Source organism: Mustela lutreola, chromosome 4, assembly GCF_030435805.1.
Source record: "Mustela lutreola isolate mMusLut2 chromosome 4, mMusLut2.pri, whole genome shotgun sequence".
Lineage (NCBI taxonomy): Eukaryota > Metazoa > Chordata > Mammalia > Carnivora > Mustelidae > Mustela > Mustela lutreola.
Genome location: NC_081293.1, coordinates 95,565,607 through 95,579,359, shown reverse-complemented (window position 1 = coordinate 95,579,359; position 13,753 = coordinate 95,565,607). Strand labels below are relative to the sequence as shown.

The window sequence follows — 13,753 nt, the reverse complement described above, 5'->3', positions numbered from 1 at the left end:
AAGTGATGTTCTAGCCATTTGTTTGGGATATGGGAGTTGTTTTGCATCTACTTTGCAAAAAAAAAAAAAGCATCAAACACGGTGTCAAAACACGTTACAGTTATTAGGCAATTTAATACAATGTCATTGTTTTTCTTAGTGGCCAATGGCTGTATGAAAAACAAAGCTCTTCCCGCCTATTTAGTATTTTGGGATGCATTAGTGATGCATTATCAATGTAGTGAGGAGGTTGTATTTTTAGACCTGGTTATATTAGGAATAGAAGAAGCAAAATTTAGTAAAAATGCATTGGCACTAAAATGTAAATAATTGGCCTAATTTGAGGAGTTGATTATGAATCCACATTTTAATGTTTTCACTTGAAATGTATAAGATAATTGGTCAAAGTATGTATCATTTTACAGGACATCCTCCTTTCACTGCTAGTTTAACCTTTGTGAGAAAATAAAATTGCTTCTTAGTCTCTGAAGTATAACAACTACTCCTGATTTGGTTGGGGCCAAAATTCCAGTTAGGCTCCACTAAATGTTGAAGGGAAATGAATGCCTCCTTCATTAGATATAGGAACACAAAGATTTTGTGGCTAATTAGAATATGTAGGCATGTATCACAACTCTTATAAATGCTTGCAAAGAGCAAGACATATAAAAATGGATTTAAAAGTCTCCTTAAGGGTCTAATTGGACTTACAAGATAGGCAAGGATAAATCTCTGTGCCATTAAAAAATATGGAAAATGAGTTCTGCGGTAACACTAATAATTCTGGGCCTATTCCAAATTATCAAAATTTATCATAATTAATTTTTGACTTGTCAACCAATCTGAAGTGCAATTTAGGAGGAAAAGAGGTAAACTGGAAGCTAAAAATAAATCAGGAATTTTGCCTGTCTTCGATGAAGATTTGGAGTTGGAGTCAGGATACTTTCTGTGAAACTTACCTGAATGAATGTTACATATAACTTGACACCTAAGACTGACCTCAACATGGGGAAAAAAATTGAGGTTATTCCTAATTCATGGTGGAAGCTACATAGAATGGCATGAACCTCCTTTTTTCTTGACTGGGGAGAAAAATGGGCAGGAACTAGGAGGAAGAAACATAATCAAGCAAGCAAGGAATGTTGGTGTGTGGGCGCAGTCGTGTTGGGGATGAAGAAAATGCACACAAAAGTAGGGGTCTTATAACTCTGGAGGTGGAAGGTGCCTCTGAAATCACTTGTCCTGCAGACGGACTTCTGCTGAGTGCAGGGAGGTCCGCAGAGCTGAAGATCTTCCTTAGAGACAGATGCAGGGAATAAAGTCTAGCCTAATGGGGGGCTCTGGGTACCTCTTACCCTCCACGACCAGAGAGGGATCTACCTGATTATTATATTTGGATCCTGCATAAGATTTCATATTTGGGTAGGAAAAAAGCCTCTATTCCATGGCAGAACAATACTTAAAAAGATCATTGTTGTTGGGGTCCCCCTTACACTCACTCCAGTAGCATTATTACAGAAATAGGAGAATAAATAGCTAAGAACGGATGCTCAAGATCTAGTCTCATATATGCATGCATTTCTTTTCAACAATATTTACAAAGCACCTACTAAGTAGCAGCCAACGTGCTTCCTCAGTTTTCCAGGCTAGCTAGAATAACCCATGTGACAACATGAAAATGGATACCATTTTACCTCTCAGCTGGAGGGAAATGATTTGATAAATTGGCGCATAACAACTTTGTAACATGCTCAGCATGTCTTCCAAATCGAATTATCAAGAAATGACAAGCTTCCTAGTTCCGCCCACATTACAGACCTAGATTTGGGCATCTCAATGGTGAGAAAAGCTCGCCATTTGCAATTTTAGTTCAAGACATTTGCTGTGTGCCAAAAATTGGTGGGGGAATAACGGCAAGGAGGGACAAAGGCTGGTGCCGTGGGAACTCATGGCTTGGGACCTAAGTAAGCAGAGGAAAAGTAAACCTACTGCTTGGAACTCTGTCCCTTGCTTGGTAGAAAGAGGCCAGTGATGTCTGCAAGGGAAGATTAACCAGGCCCAGCATGGGAGCAGAGGAGGCTTTGGGACTCATAGTACAAAAGTGACCATGGACAGATATGCTTCAGAACATTCTGGTGTATTCCAGCATTCTACGGCTTGTATCCTCACAGCAAGAACTCAGGGCACAGCTGAGGTTCTGAAGGCCACTGTTTTAGAAAACTGATTCAATTCCTGGCTTCTGGGCAGTCTTTTCTATGGAATGTTGACCAAGAGAGGAATATTCTCTTTAATTCCCTCTGAAGTAAACTTCTGTTTACTTGGGATGTTGGAAGTAGGGTGACTGACTCTTCTGGGTTTACCCAGGACTTTCTGGCTTATCCCAGGCAAACTGGGATAAACAGTCATCCTAAGGAAATAAGAGTCAGGTGAATAGACTGGGTCTTTCAGTAATACATAGCTGCAAAAGTGAGAGGCTTAAAACCCCTCTTTTTGTTTACTCACCAATCTGCACTGTGAAGGGATCAGCTGGGTGATTCTTCTGGTCATCTTACTGATGATTGTTTGCAGGGCTACATTGAGGTAGTGGGTCTGCTGGGGTTTCCCCGCTACCCCGTGGCCTCTCCAAGGGGCTTTTCATATCAGGGTTGCTGAACATTCTCCTTGGTGGCACAGGTTCCCTCAGGGTGCCACGCCTTCCTGGTTTCTCAAGGCTTAAGCTGCAACTGGCCCAGTGTCCTTCCACAGTATCTTATTGGCAAAAACCAGTCATAGTGCCACTGTAGTATCAAGGTGAGGGGACTTCGCAAGAAGTATCAAGGGGTAGTTCATGGTGTGTCGGGGGGCAACACATGGAACAGTCTGCTTCACAGGGGCAGTGGGACACTCATTTAGACTTACAGGATTCAGGTGCCTGATTTGACCTCTGACCTGCTTGCTGGGCCACCTGCCTTACAGGTTCATACTCTCAGAGAGAACTGAATAAGGGTAGTTTCGCTGTTGGTCAGGGTCTTCAAGAGCTCTGGGTGACGTATACGGCAAAGGTATCCCTATTATTCTTATTTATGATCAATGAGCCGGGGAGGGTGAATCTTTGATTGCAAGAAGCAACAGGTTAAGAGACCTGGGTCTTGCAATGTTCAAGTGAGGCGGTAAAGGACCTAATTCTGCCAGGAAACACTTCTGGGGAAGTCTCCGTGCCAAGGTACAGGCTCCAGGCAGCAATTACACAGATCACCAAAGCACAACCTTTTGCTTAAAGGGACTGACCCTTCTCAACATGCAACCTCCCTGCCTCCGACCCCAAATCTTGTCTTAACGTTTGAACAAGTGTGCGCACTGGTTTCCCTCTCTACCGTTGCTCTAACCCCTGAGCTGACTTGGTTTCCCAGCCCGCTTTCCTCCCTTGGTCTGTGAGCCTTCTGAGGGGAGGGGCGAGGCCCACCGTTCTGGAACACGCATATCGGGAAGGCTGCACTCTCTGGACGGCCCATCCACCCTCCAGCCAGAGCACCTCCAACCCTGGCTTTCCCCTTCCCACTCCCCTCCCCCACGCCTCCCCCACCCGGAAAGAAAGGGGCCCCTCAGTCTCCCCCAGCACAAACTCCGCCTTTATAGAGCTCCGGAGCTGCCTCAGGGCCCTGGAACTGCTGCTTGGCGTCGTCCTCTTCCTCCTCCCCACCTCCTCCTCCACTGCAGTGGGCATTTTGACTTCGGGCTCCTTCCCTCTCCTCTTCTCGCTGCTCGGCCGGGTCCCGCCTCCAGGCCCCGCGCGCCCCGCCTCCGCTCTGTCGCTTTAAGCCGGTCCCGGCGCTGAGCCCCTCCCTCACTCCTCCTGGCGCTCCTCCGCCGCTCCTAGCCGTACCTCCCGCTCCTCCTTCTCCTCCTCTCCCTCTCCTCCCCCTCCTCCTCCTCTTCTCCCGCTGGTCCTCGCCGCCGCCGGCCCGCCGCCCGCTCCGCTCCCCGCAGCCTCCTGGACCCGCAGCCATGGCCGACATCAAGACGGGCATCTTCGCCAAGAACGTGCAGAAGCGACTCAACCGCGCGCAGGAAAAGGTCAGAGCGGGCGGCTGGGCAGGTGGCGGGGGCGCGGCGGCGAGGGCCGAGCGGGCTGGGGCCGCGCTGGAGGCCCAGCCGGGGGCCGGGGCCGGGGGCGCGGGGACGCCCTGCGCGGCGCCTTTGCTGCTGCGGCGAGGCGGCCAAGGGCGGGGAGGCGGGAGCGTCGGGGCGCGCGGTCCGTCCGAGTCTCCCCGCACGCTCGCCCCCCTCACGGCCCGCGGCTCTCCCGGGCGGCCGCGGGCGCGAGCGGTGGCAGGTGCGGCGGCTCCCCGGCTGCCTGCCCCGGAGCCCAGCGCATCTCCCTGCCCGCGGCCGCCTCGCCCCCGGCTGGCCCGCGGGTCGGGGAGATTGCGGCAGCGGTCCTCCCCGCGGGGCTTCCTGGGGACCCGGGCGCAGCAGAAATTGCTGGGGTAGCGCAGAAGCTACTCTCAGAAGCTGTATGGATCGAAACGGATCATCACGGAAAACCAGTGGCTTTAGTACGGTGCTGTCGAGTGAATCCAGGAGTTCCAAATAGACATCTAGATACACACTTCTTTCCATTTTCTGTTGTCCTTCTTTGGGTCTCTCTCAGTGGGTGCCCCTTTTGACGCCAGTGTCCTCTGGAAGGTCAAAAATAAATATGACCCCAACCTTACAGTTCTTTTCTGCACATTTGTGCACAGAGGAAGGCGTTTTATTGCATTAAAAAAGAAAAGATCCGTATTGCATGTACAGGTTGGGTTTCCTAGTGTGTTACAGGCTCCTCGGCAGATTGATCCCTCAGTAATTTATTTTTTTCTCCCAGAGTTAGGCACAAATGAATCCCAGGTTTACACCAGGCACAGCGCTGAGCAGTTGAGGTCTTGTACCAGACATTGGGCGCTTGTCATCAAGACCTTGCCAGCACTGGGTCTTCATTTGTGTCTCCAGTGAAAGGACATTCACACGGTAGCTTAAGCATTGTACTTGAAAATGAGCACTGCTCTTTGAGCCCCTGGTTTGTATCAGCCGAACAGTGTTCTCTTTCATGTGGCAGTATTTTCTGTTTCTGGGATTCTGGGTGTCTAGTGTTTTCCTGTTTTACTGGAAGTCATATTTGCCGCCGTGCTCAAAATGACAGTGAATTTCCCTTTTCAGACCCTGATTCAGGCTGCTCCCCAGTTGCCACAGATGTCGAGGAACTAAGCAGAAGGGGGCACTGATCCTTTGCCAATCCCCAGGCCCAGAGGTTCTGTGTCTGCCTCAAGTCCCTCCCTCCACACATGCACACTCAGTGCAGTAAGAGGATTGTATTTCTTTTAATATCTACCCAAGCTCATCCTGAACTAACGTGAGCCTCCTCTGCGCTCCTTCAGTAGCTGAATTAGCAAGGTTTCTTGCCCTCTTCCAGTTCCTGCTTACTTGTTCAGGAAGTAGCCAGGGTCCTTCCGCACCCCAGCCAGGTTTTGTCATCATTTTTCCTTATATTGTTTTGCCCATTTGTAGGTATTCCTCCCCACTCTTCCCTTCCAGGTAATTACTTGAATCTTTGGTCGGAAGCTTTTCATTGTATCTACTTTCCTTCCACCTGTGAAGGAATTTAGTGATAATAGTCTGCCTTTTCACATATTAAATTATTTCTTAATCTAGGTCACCAGTTGTTAATATGCCCAAAATGAATGCAAATGTAACCTGTCTTACAGAGCATTCAATTTCTTATGAACTGTTGAAAACTCACTTTGTCATTATTAAGGTCAGGTGTGTATTATGATTACAGTTGAGGATGGTGGTTGCTTTTCCATGGGAGTGGCGGTCTAAGGGAGGTTTATCTGCATCCAGCTTCAAGAATCCTATTTTCTTCCCTGGGGAAAGTCGCTGATGAAGAGGGCCAGCTGCACCAAGTTTAGGGGTAAAGACACCGAAAGGCTAATATGGGTTCTACCGGTGGTTACCTTCTGCCCCTTTTCTGAGCCCGTGCAGCACAAGGAAAAGGGCATGTGGGAATTCAGGTGAGGTCGCACAGCCAAGCCCAAACAGAAGCCACTGGAGGGTAGAAATCACAGTAAGTTGCTGTCGCATTCAATAGACATCTCCTGCAGTGATTCCTTCCTTTTACATCTTTGGACGGTTCCTCTTCTCCAATGCACAGATATTCCATTGCAATATCTGTATGCCTCCTGTGTTCTGGAGACCTTGGCTCATTTTTACAACCAAATTTGCTCAAAAGCGAGTTACGCCCATGACTTTCTCATCGTCTGTGCTACACCTAACAGCTGCGTGCATTTTGAGCTCCAAATGCATGACTGAAGCTACTCTCAGGAGGCGGTCTTACTTTTTTTTTTTTTTATGAATTTAAAATACATTTTGTTCTTACTGAAGGTCTGTGACAGTTCAGTGCAGAAGAGTAACAATATATAAGCAAGGAAAAAACTAGTAACAAATCAGGCTATCATAATTCTACTACCCAGAAATTTCACTATCATTTGATGGGTATTCTAGTGGATCTTTTCCCATATGTACATAGATGTATTTATACAACAAAAACAGGCTCATATCTTTAGTTTTTTAACCTGTTAATTTCATAATAATCTTGAACATTCTTGAGTATGTACATATTTTCCGTCGACATTTTAAATGACTGAACAGTATTGCGATGCATGGATTTTAATGAATCTCCCATTTTTTGGACATTCAGTTTCCCATGTTTCTGTATATATAAATACAAATCCATGGGAAAACTTGTAAGGAAAATGGTTGCACATAGTAGGGAAAATGTTTGCATCTACTCTGAAGTATTTCCTTAGATAAATTCCTAGAAGTATAATGTCAAAGGTATGCTTGTTTTTATTATAGCTGGATTGCTTTTCAGAATGGTTGTATCCATTAACATTCTCAACAGGGGTTCATGAGACACTGGATAATAAATTTATCCTGGATAAATTTGCCAACACTGGATAATAAAATTCATAGTGGTCTTTAGCTATGTCATTGGAAAAAAATGAGTTCCCATTTATTTCATTTGTTTGATTATTAAAAACCAAACATTTTTATATTCCTTTTTTTCCCACTTGTGAATTATGTGTTTATATTTTTGCCCATTTAATGTAGCATTTCCACCCTATTCTGTGTAAGGGTGAAAACTATACTAAAGGTTACAAATATGGTTTCTTTTTTGTTTACTTTTTAATTTTTTGATTTTTTTCTGCCATAGTTTATGTTTATATTATGTTTATGTTTCATGTATATCTGCTTAAACCTATCAATTTCTTTTTTTTAAGATTTTAATCACTTGAGAGAGAGAGAGAGAGCATGAGCAGGAGAGAGTGGCAGAGGCAGAGGGAGAAGCAGTCTCCCTGCTGAGCTGGGAGCCCGACCTGGGGCTCCATGCCAGGGTCCTGGGATCATGACCTGAGCTGAAGGCAGACGTTGAATCATCTGAGCCACCTGGGTGCCCCTATCAATTGGTTTTGTATGGCTTCTTTCTTGGGTGTTGAGTTAATCAGGGCCCTGCCACTTGTAAATATCAGAAAACTCAATTCAAGCTGATTTAAGTAAAAAGGGGACTATAATTACTAAATTACTAAAATTTAAACTAAATACTAAAATTAAAAATAAGGCTCTTGCACGTATAATTTTAAATGAGATTTTTAACATATAAATAGATAATTGTATTAAACTACAAATGCTTGGGCGCCTGGGTGGCTCAGTGGGTTAGGCCGCTGCCTTGGGCTCGGGCCATGATCTCAGGGTCCTGGGATCGAGTCCCGCGTCAGGAGCCTGCTTCCCTCTCTCTCTCTCTCTCTCTCTGCCTGCCTCTCCGTCTACTTGTGATCTCTCTCTGTCAAATAAACAAATAAAATCTTAAAAAAAAAAAATACAAATGCTCTTACACCTGTGTGTGTATATATATAAATGTATGCGTATGAGAATATGGGTTCTTACACCCATATTGAGGTAGGTACTATTACTACCCCATTTTAAAGATGAGGAAGGGGTTAGGTAACATGCCCAGGATCACACAGTAAGTAGCAAGGGTGATGTTTGAACCCATTATGTGATACTTCCTCTTATAATTAATGAAGACGGCTGGGGTAGACAAACCTCAGACCTGTTGGAACCTGGGGTTTAACCACAGACATTGGGGCTCACATGCCTTCATCTCTGCTCTTCATTCTGTCAGCTTCATTCTTGGGGCCAGTTTTTCTCTCTTGGGGGTAAGATGATTGTCAGCAGCTCTAGAGGAGAGCGTGTTTTTCCTTCAGCATTTACGGAGAACTCAGTATGGTTCTCATTGGCCTAAATGGGGCCTTGTGCTTCTCTCTGGGAGGAAAAAAATCCCTCTGGCCAAGGACCAGGACCATGGGTTGGATTGAGTCGCCTGAGTCGCAAACCGCTGCTGAAGCCGGGATGGAGAACTTCCCCCTGGACCAAATGGACTGCTGGTGAAGGACAGGAAGTCAAAACCCAGAGGGGGAGTGCATGCTGCCCTGACAAAACAGGATCCGTTGAGGGGTGCCTGGGTAGCTCAGTCAAGCCTCTGACTGGCTCAGGTCATGTTCTCAGGGCGGTGAGATTGAGCCCCACTGCAGCACCACACTCAGCGGGGAGTCTGTCCCCCTCTGCTCTCCCTGTGCGGCTTCCCCCAACCCTGCTCTCTCTCTCAAATAAATAAAATCTTAAAACCACGTATCTACTGAAGCATATTTAAAAGGCCTTGTCTGTCCCATGTTTATATAAATAATCATACAATTTATATTTTAACATTTGTGGAAAAATTTCCTACCAAATTAATGTATGCAATTTAAAAATAAAATATAATAAAACAATGTAATGTAAAGGGCTTATTATGAAAAATAGCAGGCCCCCTTCCCCTGCCCTCAACCTCCAGTCTTGTTTCCTCAGAGGAAGCTATTACTAACCACAACATCTCTATAAGATATGCTTATATAACTATTTCTTGATTTACTTTTTCATATTTGGTGAAGATAGGTAAAGATTTAGTTGTCTTACATTCATCTCTTTACTTCTGCATTCTCTTGTCATATATTATGGCAAAAACCATTGATTGCTTAGGATTATGTTTAAAAAAATTGAAGTATAATTTTTATTGAATAAGTTATACAAATCTTAAGTGTTCCACTTTGTGAATTTTTATGTGTCTATATATCTGCATGGTTATCACCCAGCACAACTTATAGAATATTTCTGTCACACCAGATCTCTTGGGTTTTTTTGTTTTGTTTTGTTTTGTTTTTTTTTTTTTTCGGTCTTTAAAATTTCTTTAATTAAATTCCTTTACTGTCATTTCCCTAATAAGCATCTTCCCATGTACTTATTGGTAACTTTGGTATCTTCTTTTGTGAACTCTGTTAAAGCCTTTGGCCCATGTTTTTTATTTGGGTTTCTTGTCATTTTATTATTGATTTGAGGAACTTAATAAATATTCAGGATATGAATCTTGTCAAAAAGACATTTTGCAGGTATTTTCTTTCAGAAAGTGGTTTGCCTTTTTCCTTTCCTTTTTTTTTTTTTTTTTTTTAAAGATTTTATTGATTCTATTTGACAGACAGAGTTTCCAAGTAGGCAGAGAGGCAGGCAGAGAGAGAGAGAGAGAGAGAGAGGAGGAGGCAGGCTCCCGGCTGAGCAGAGAGCCCGATGCAGGGCTGGATCCCAGGACCCTGTGATCATGACCTGAGCCAAAGGCAGAGGCTTTAACCCACTGAGCCACCCAGGCACCCCACCTTTTTCCTTTCTTAATGGTGCCATTGGATAAACTGAAGTTTCCAATTTTTATGAAGTCTTACCTGAGGAGTAAGTTTTTCATTCAGCTTTTTGTTTTCCCTGGAGTTAATAATTGCTTTTCTTTATTTGCTTACTTTTCTATGAATTATTTAGAATTATTTGTTCTTATCTCATCAGATCTTTCAACGTCCATCACTATTATTATCAAATTGTCAATATATAAAATAATGTAATTGTTCTGTTTTCTTCAAGTGAAGGATCCCTCTGTATATTCCCTTTTGGGCTTCTGCCCTTTTGCTGTAATCTGGGATGAGATTCTTTCAAGGCTTCTATAGAGCTGTTATCCTGTGTCTTTCCTTGACAGTGCTGGGGTCGAGGAAGGAAGGGGCTTGATGGCTCATCTATTCTGTATTTCCAGGCTTTCAGACAGTCCTTTTTCCTCAGTGTTGCTCTTCATCCTCACCTGTGTAGTACTTAGCTGCATTAGGGCCTAAGCCAGAGTGTATGTGTGTGTGACTGTGTGGTGAGAATTGGCTGCTTTTTTATTGGTTGCTCTGTACAGGCACTTTTTTATTTTATTATTTTTTTAACCTTTTGCTGTTTTCCTGTTTCCATTTTTCCATCCTTGGTTCTGCTTCCTTAAAATGTATTAAACGCTCTGATCCACTAAAGATGCCTCCCCTGTGTTTGTCATTGTATGCTCATTCCTTCTTTATTCCTTTACTATCATTTTAGTTGGGTTTTGGGAGGAGATGGAGATAAACACTGTTTATTTATCTCTAAACCTTTTTACTAAATATTTAATCCCTCTGAGATTTATATTTCTGTCCATCTTTTTCCTTCTGTAAGATCTAGTGCCATTTATTTGGTCTTAGCCATCCTTGACTTCTGTGCAATATTTAAATTGGTGGAGAACTTGAAACATTTTTAAACATTTAAATGTTTTTTTGACATGACTCTTGTGCGCGAAGAAACTGTAGGTATATTATAATATGAATCTCTTTAGACATTGCTTTTGTTTCTTTCCTCATGTTTTGTTTAATAAGAGAGTTACGCTTTTTAAATTTTTTAAAAAGAGTTTTTATTTATTTTAGAGAGAGTATTGTGTGTGGGGGGGTTGGTGGGTAGAGGGAGAATGAGAGAGAATCTTAAGCAGACTCCATGCTGAGTGCAGGGCTGGACTTGGGGCTCGTTCTCCTGACCATGAGATCATGAACTGAGGTGAAACCAAGAGTCAACTGTTTAATCCACTGTGCTACCCAGGCACCCTACACCATTTAAATTCTAAAGTGTCCAGTTTGGTATTCTTTGTGTTGGTTTATCTGTTCCAAGTGAAAATTACCTAAATCTTAGATGTAATTTTTTTTCATGTATTGTATTTTCCTAACTAAATTGAATATGCTTGAGGACAAGCGCCAGATGTGTTGTGAGTTGTATGTATTCGGTGATGATGTGTTGATTTGACTTTCTATGTTCTTGCTTGTTTATATTGCACCCCTGCAAAATATCCTTCCACATTATTCTTTCTCTGTCTTTCGTGAAATTATCATGAGGGTTTCACTGTATAGCACTGTCGTTTTGTGTGTCACTTTGTAAAGGTCGTACATCAAATAAATTGTTCTTACAGGTTCTGTACATGGTAAGAACTGCAACAATATTAGGTTGAACTGAGCTAACTTGTCATTCTTGTAAGTCAAACAGTCAAATATTGGTAGAATCATGTGGTTCAACCCAATATTGGTTGTGTGATATAGCAAGAAAAACAATGTCATTTCCTCCTATATACCTAATTATGTGATAATTGTGGGTCTTTAAATAAAAGTATTGCCTTGTTGATGCCTGCAGTTAGGTTTGTGTTCAAAGAGAAACATGTGGATGATTTTTCTGTGTGCATGTGCTTGTGTGTATGTGTGTATTTATGTTTTGTAGGTTTTATGTAAATTGAATAGGAGAAGGAAGACCTTGCTCTGTCCAGGAGAGTTTTGCCATGGGACCCAGAACACTGTCCATAGAAAAGTAGGTTTTATGACTGCATTTACATCTGAAGACACTTTGGAGACACAGTCTCTGCGGCAGTCTAGGGTTTTCTCTTTCAAGGTCATCTAAAGACTTTTTTTTTGTTTTTTAATTTATTTGAGAGAGAGAGAGCACGCACGAGCAGGGGGAGGGGCAGAGGCAGAGAGAGAAGGAGACTCTCTGCTGAGCAGGGAGAATGATGCCAGACTTGATCCCAAGACCCTGGTAACAGGACCTGAGCTGAAGGTAGACGCTTAACCGACAGAACCACCCAGGGTCCATGAATACTTTATTGTTGCCTGCTTCTACATTGTACAAGCTTATACCTTCCCTTCTACTAAGATCATTTTCTCTGGATGTATTAAAAAACTGCTAAATTAAAAGTGACATGGGGGTATTCTTGACAGAGGAAAGCTTCCTTTCATTTTTTCTTTTTAAAAGCATACTCAAATGCCCAGAAATCGTACGGTATGAAATCAAAACTACAGGAACTCAGATTTTTAACACTAGTGAAATTATCATTCTCCTTTACAGGATAGCATATGTGTGGTGTATATATGTATGAGATTCATAAGTCATACTTAGAGAAGTCAATTTTGTTTGTGGACCAGTACAACTTAAAATACCTGGAAATACTTACATAAATAATATGTCCCACTTTCCTTGGGGTATAAAATGAGGTACCATTTCTTTGAATATTCAAATTAAATGATTTCAACATTCCATCCTATGTATGGTAAGAATCTCTTACTCCCCCTTGGGATTCCTGTCTTATGAGAAGTTCAGCAACCCTATGGGGAGTTCCCTCTTCTCTGAAGGAGTCAGTGGTTTTTACTCTGGCCTTATGGCGAATGATCCCAAAAGGGTGTCTAGCATTCAGATGTCATTCCTGTTCCTTGGGTGGCCACTGTAGTGATCAGGGAACACAGTGCTCTCACTATTGGTTCCCATCATAAGGGCAGGGACAGGAAGCCTTTTTCTCTAGGTTATCCTCAGCTATGGTTAGTCTGCACTGCAACAGGCCTGAGCTCCAAATGTATAAGGTCTTTATCCATGGGTTTATCATTTCCAAATACATCTGCATATATACACACATAGCTCCCATTCTAAGATTTCCCATGGTGCCAGAATTCCTAAGTTAGGAAAGATTTGCTATCCTCCAACATTGAATAACCATTCTGTCCCACTGCATTTCCATTTCTAAGAAAATGCCTGTGGGAGCATACCAAATTGATTTCAAGACTACAGTTTGAAAATACTACGCCGTAGGATCTACCGCGCCTTTTCCTAGATGTTGACTTGCTTTTGGGTCACTTCAGTCCATTCAGGAATGGGTGGGTGTGAGGGATATAAGTGTGTACTTACGTGTGTGTGTGTGTTTGTGTGTATCTATGATTAAGTTTCAAACTGCTTTGACTTTTTTTTTTTTTTTAAGATTTTATTTCTCAGTAATCTCTATAGCCAACATAGGACTTGAAGTCACAGTCCCAAGTTCAAGAGTTGCATGCTTCACTGACTGGGTCATTCAGGTACTATTGTTCTAGCTTTTTAAAGTCTGAGAATCTTCACCTTACTGTTCAAACACAATTTTAATTTTTCTTAGGCATTTCTAAGGGCCATCTGAATAAAACTTCTGAGGAAATAGGGGCCTGTGGGCTTCTGTGAAGGGAATAACACATGTAAAGATTTCTTGGGAAAAAAAAAACAACAAAAAAAAGCTTTCTTGGTTGTGGATATAATTTTCCAGATTATTTCAGTAATGGCTAACATTTACATAACGAACTATAATAACACTATCTACATAGCATTATGCAAAATTAAAGTGACAATAATCACAATTTCTTGAACATATCCATGGGCCAACTTTTAATATAGAAATGCTGAAACTTCATTCTTATTGATTCAAAATCTAAATTTAGGTGTAGTACTTAAGTAGATACATTTCTTGAATACATATTGATCAAATCTCTTCTTCGGAATGATGTTGGATAAATCCATG

The 13,753-nt window shown here is 42.7% G+C and overlaps 1 protein-coding gene across 2 annotated transcripts in view; it reads left to right on the top strand.

Annotated features, from left to right (window-relative positions):
- Window positions 1–3,683: 3,683 nt before the first annotated feature.
- The window catches only part of AMPH (amphiphysin), a 263,695-nt gene continuing 253,625 nt past the window's right edge, over window positions 3,684–13,753 (top strand). Inside the window, exon 1 of one of the 2 annotated variants that reach the window (XM_059170541.1) lies at window positions 3,684–4,032. In XM_059170541.1, coding sequence (XP_059026524.1) covers window positions 3,964–4,032 — 69 coding nt within the window. In that variant the 5' untranslated portion in view covers window positions 3,684–3,963. The remainder of the gene's footprint in view (window positions 4,033–13,753) is intronic. The other variant, XM_059170540.1, reaches the window with a different exon arrangement.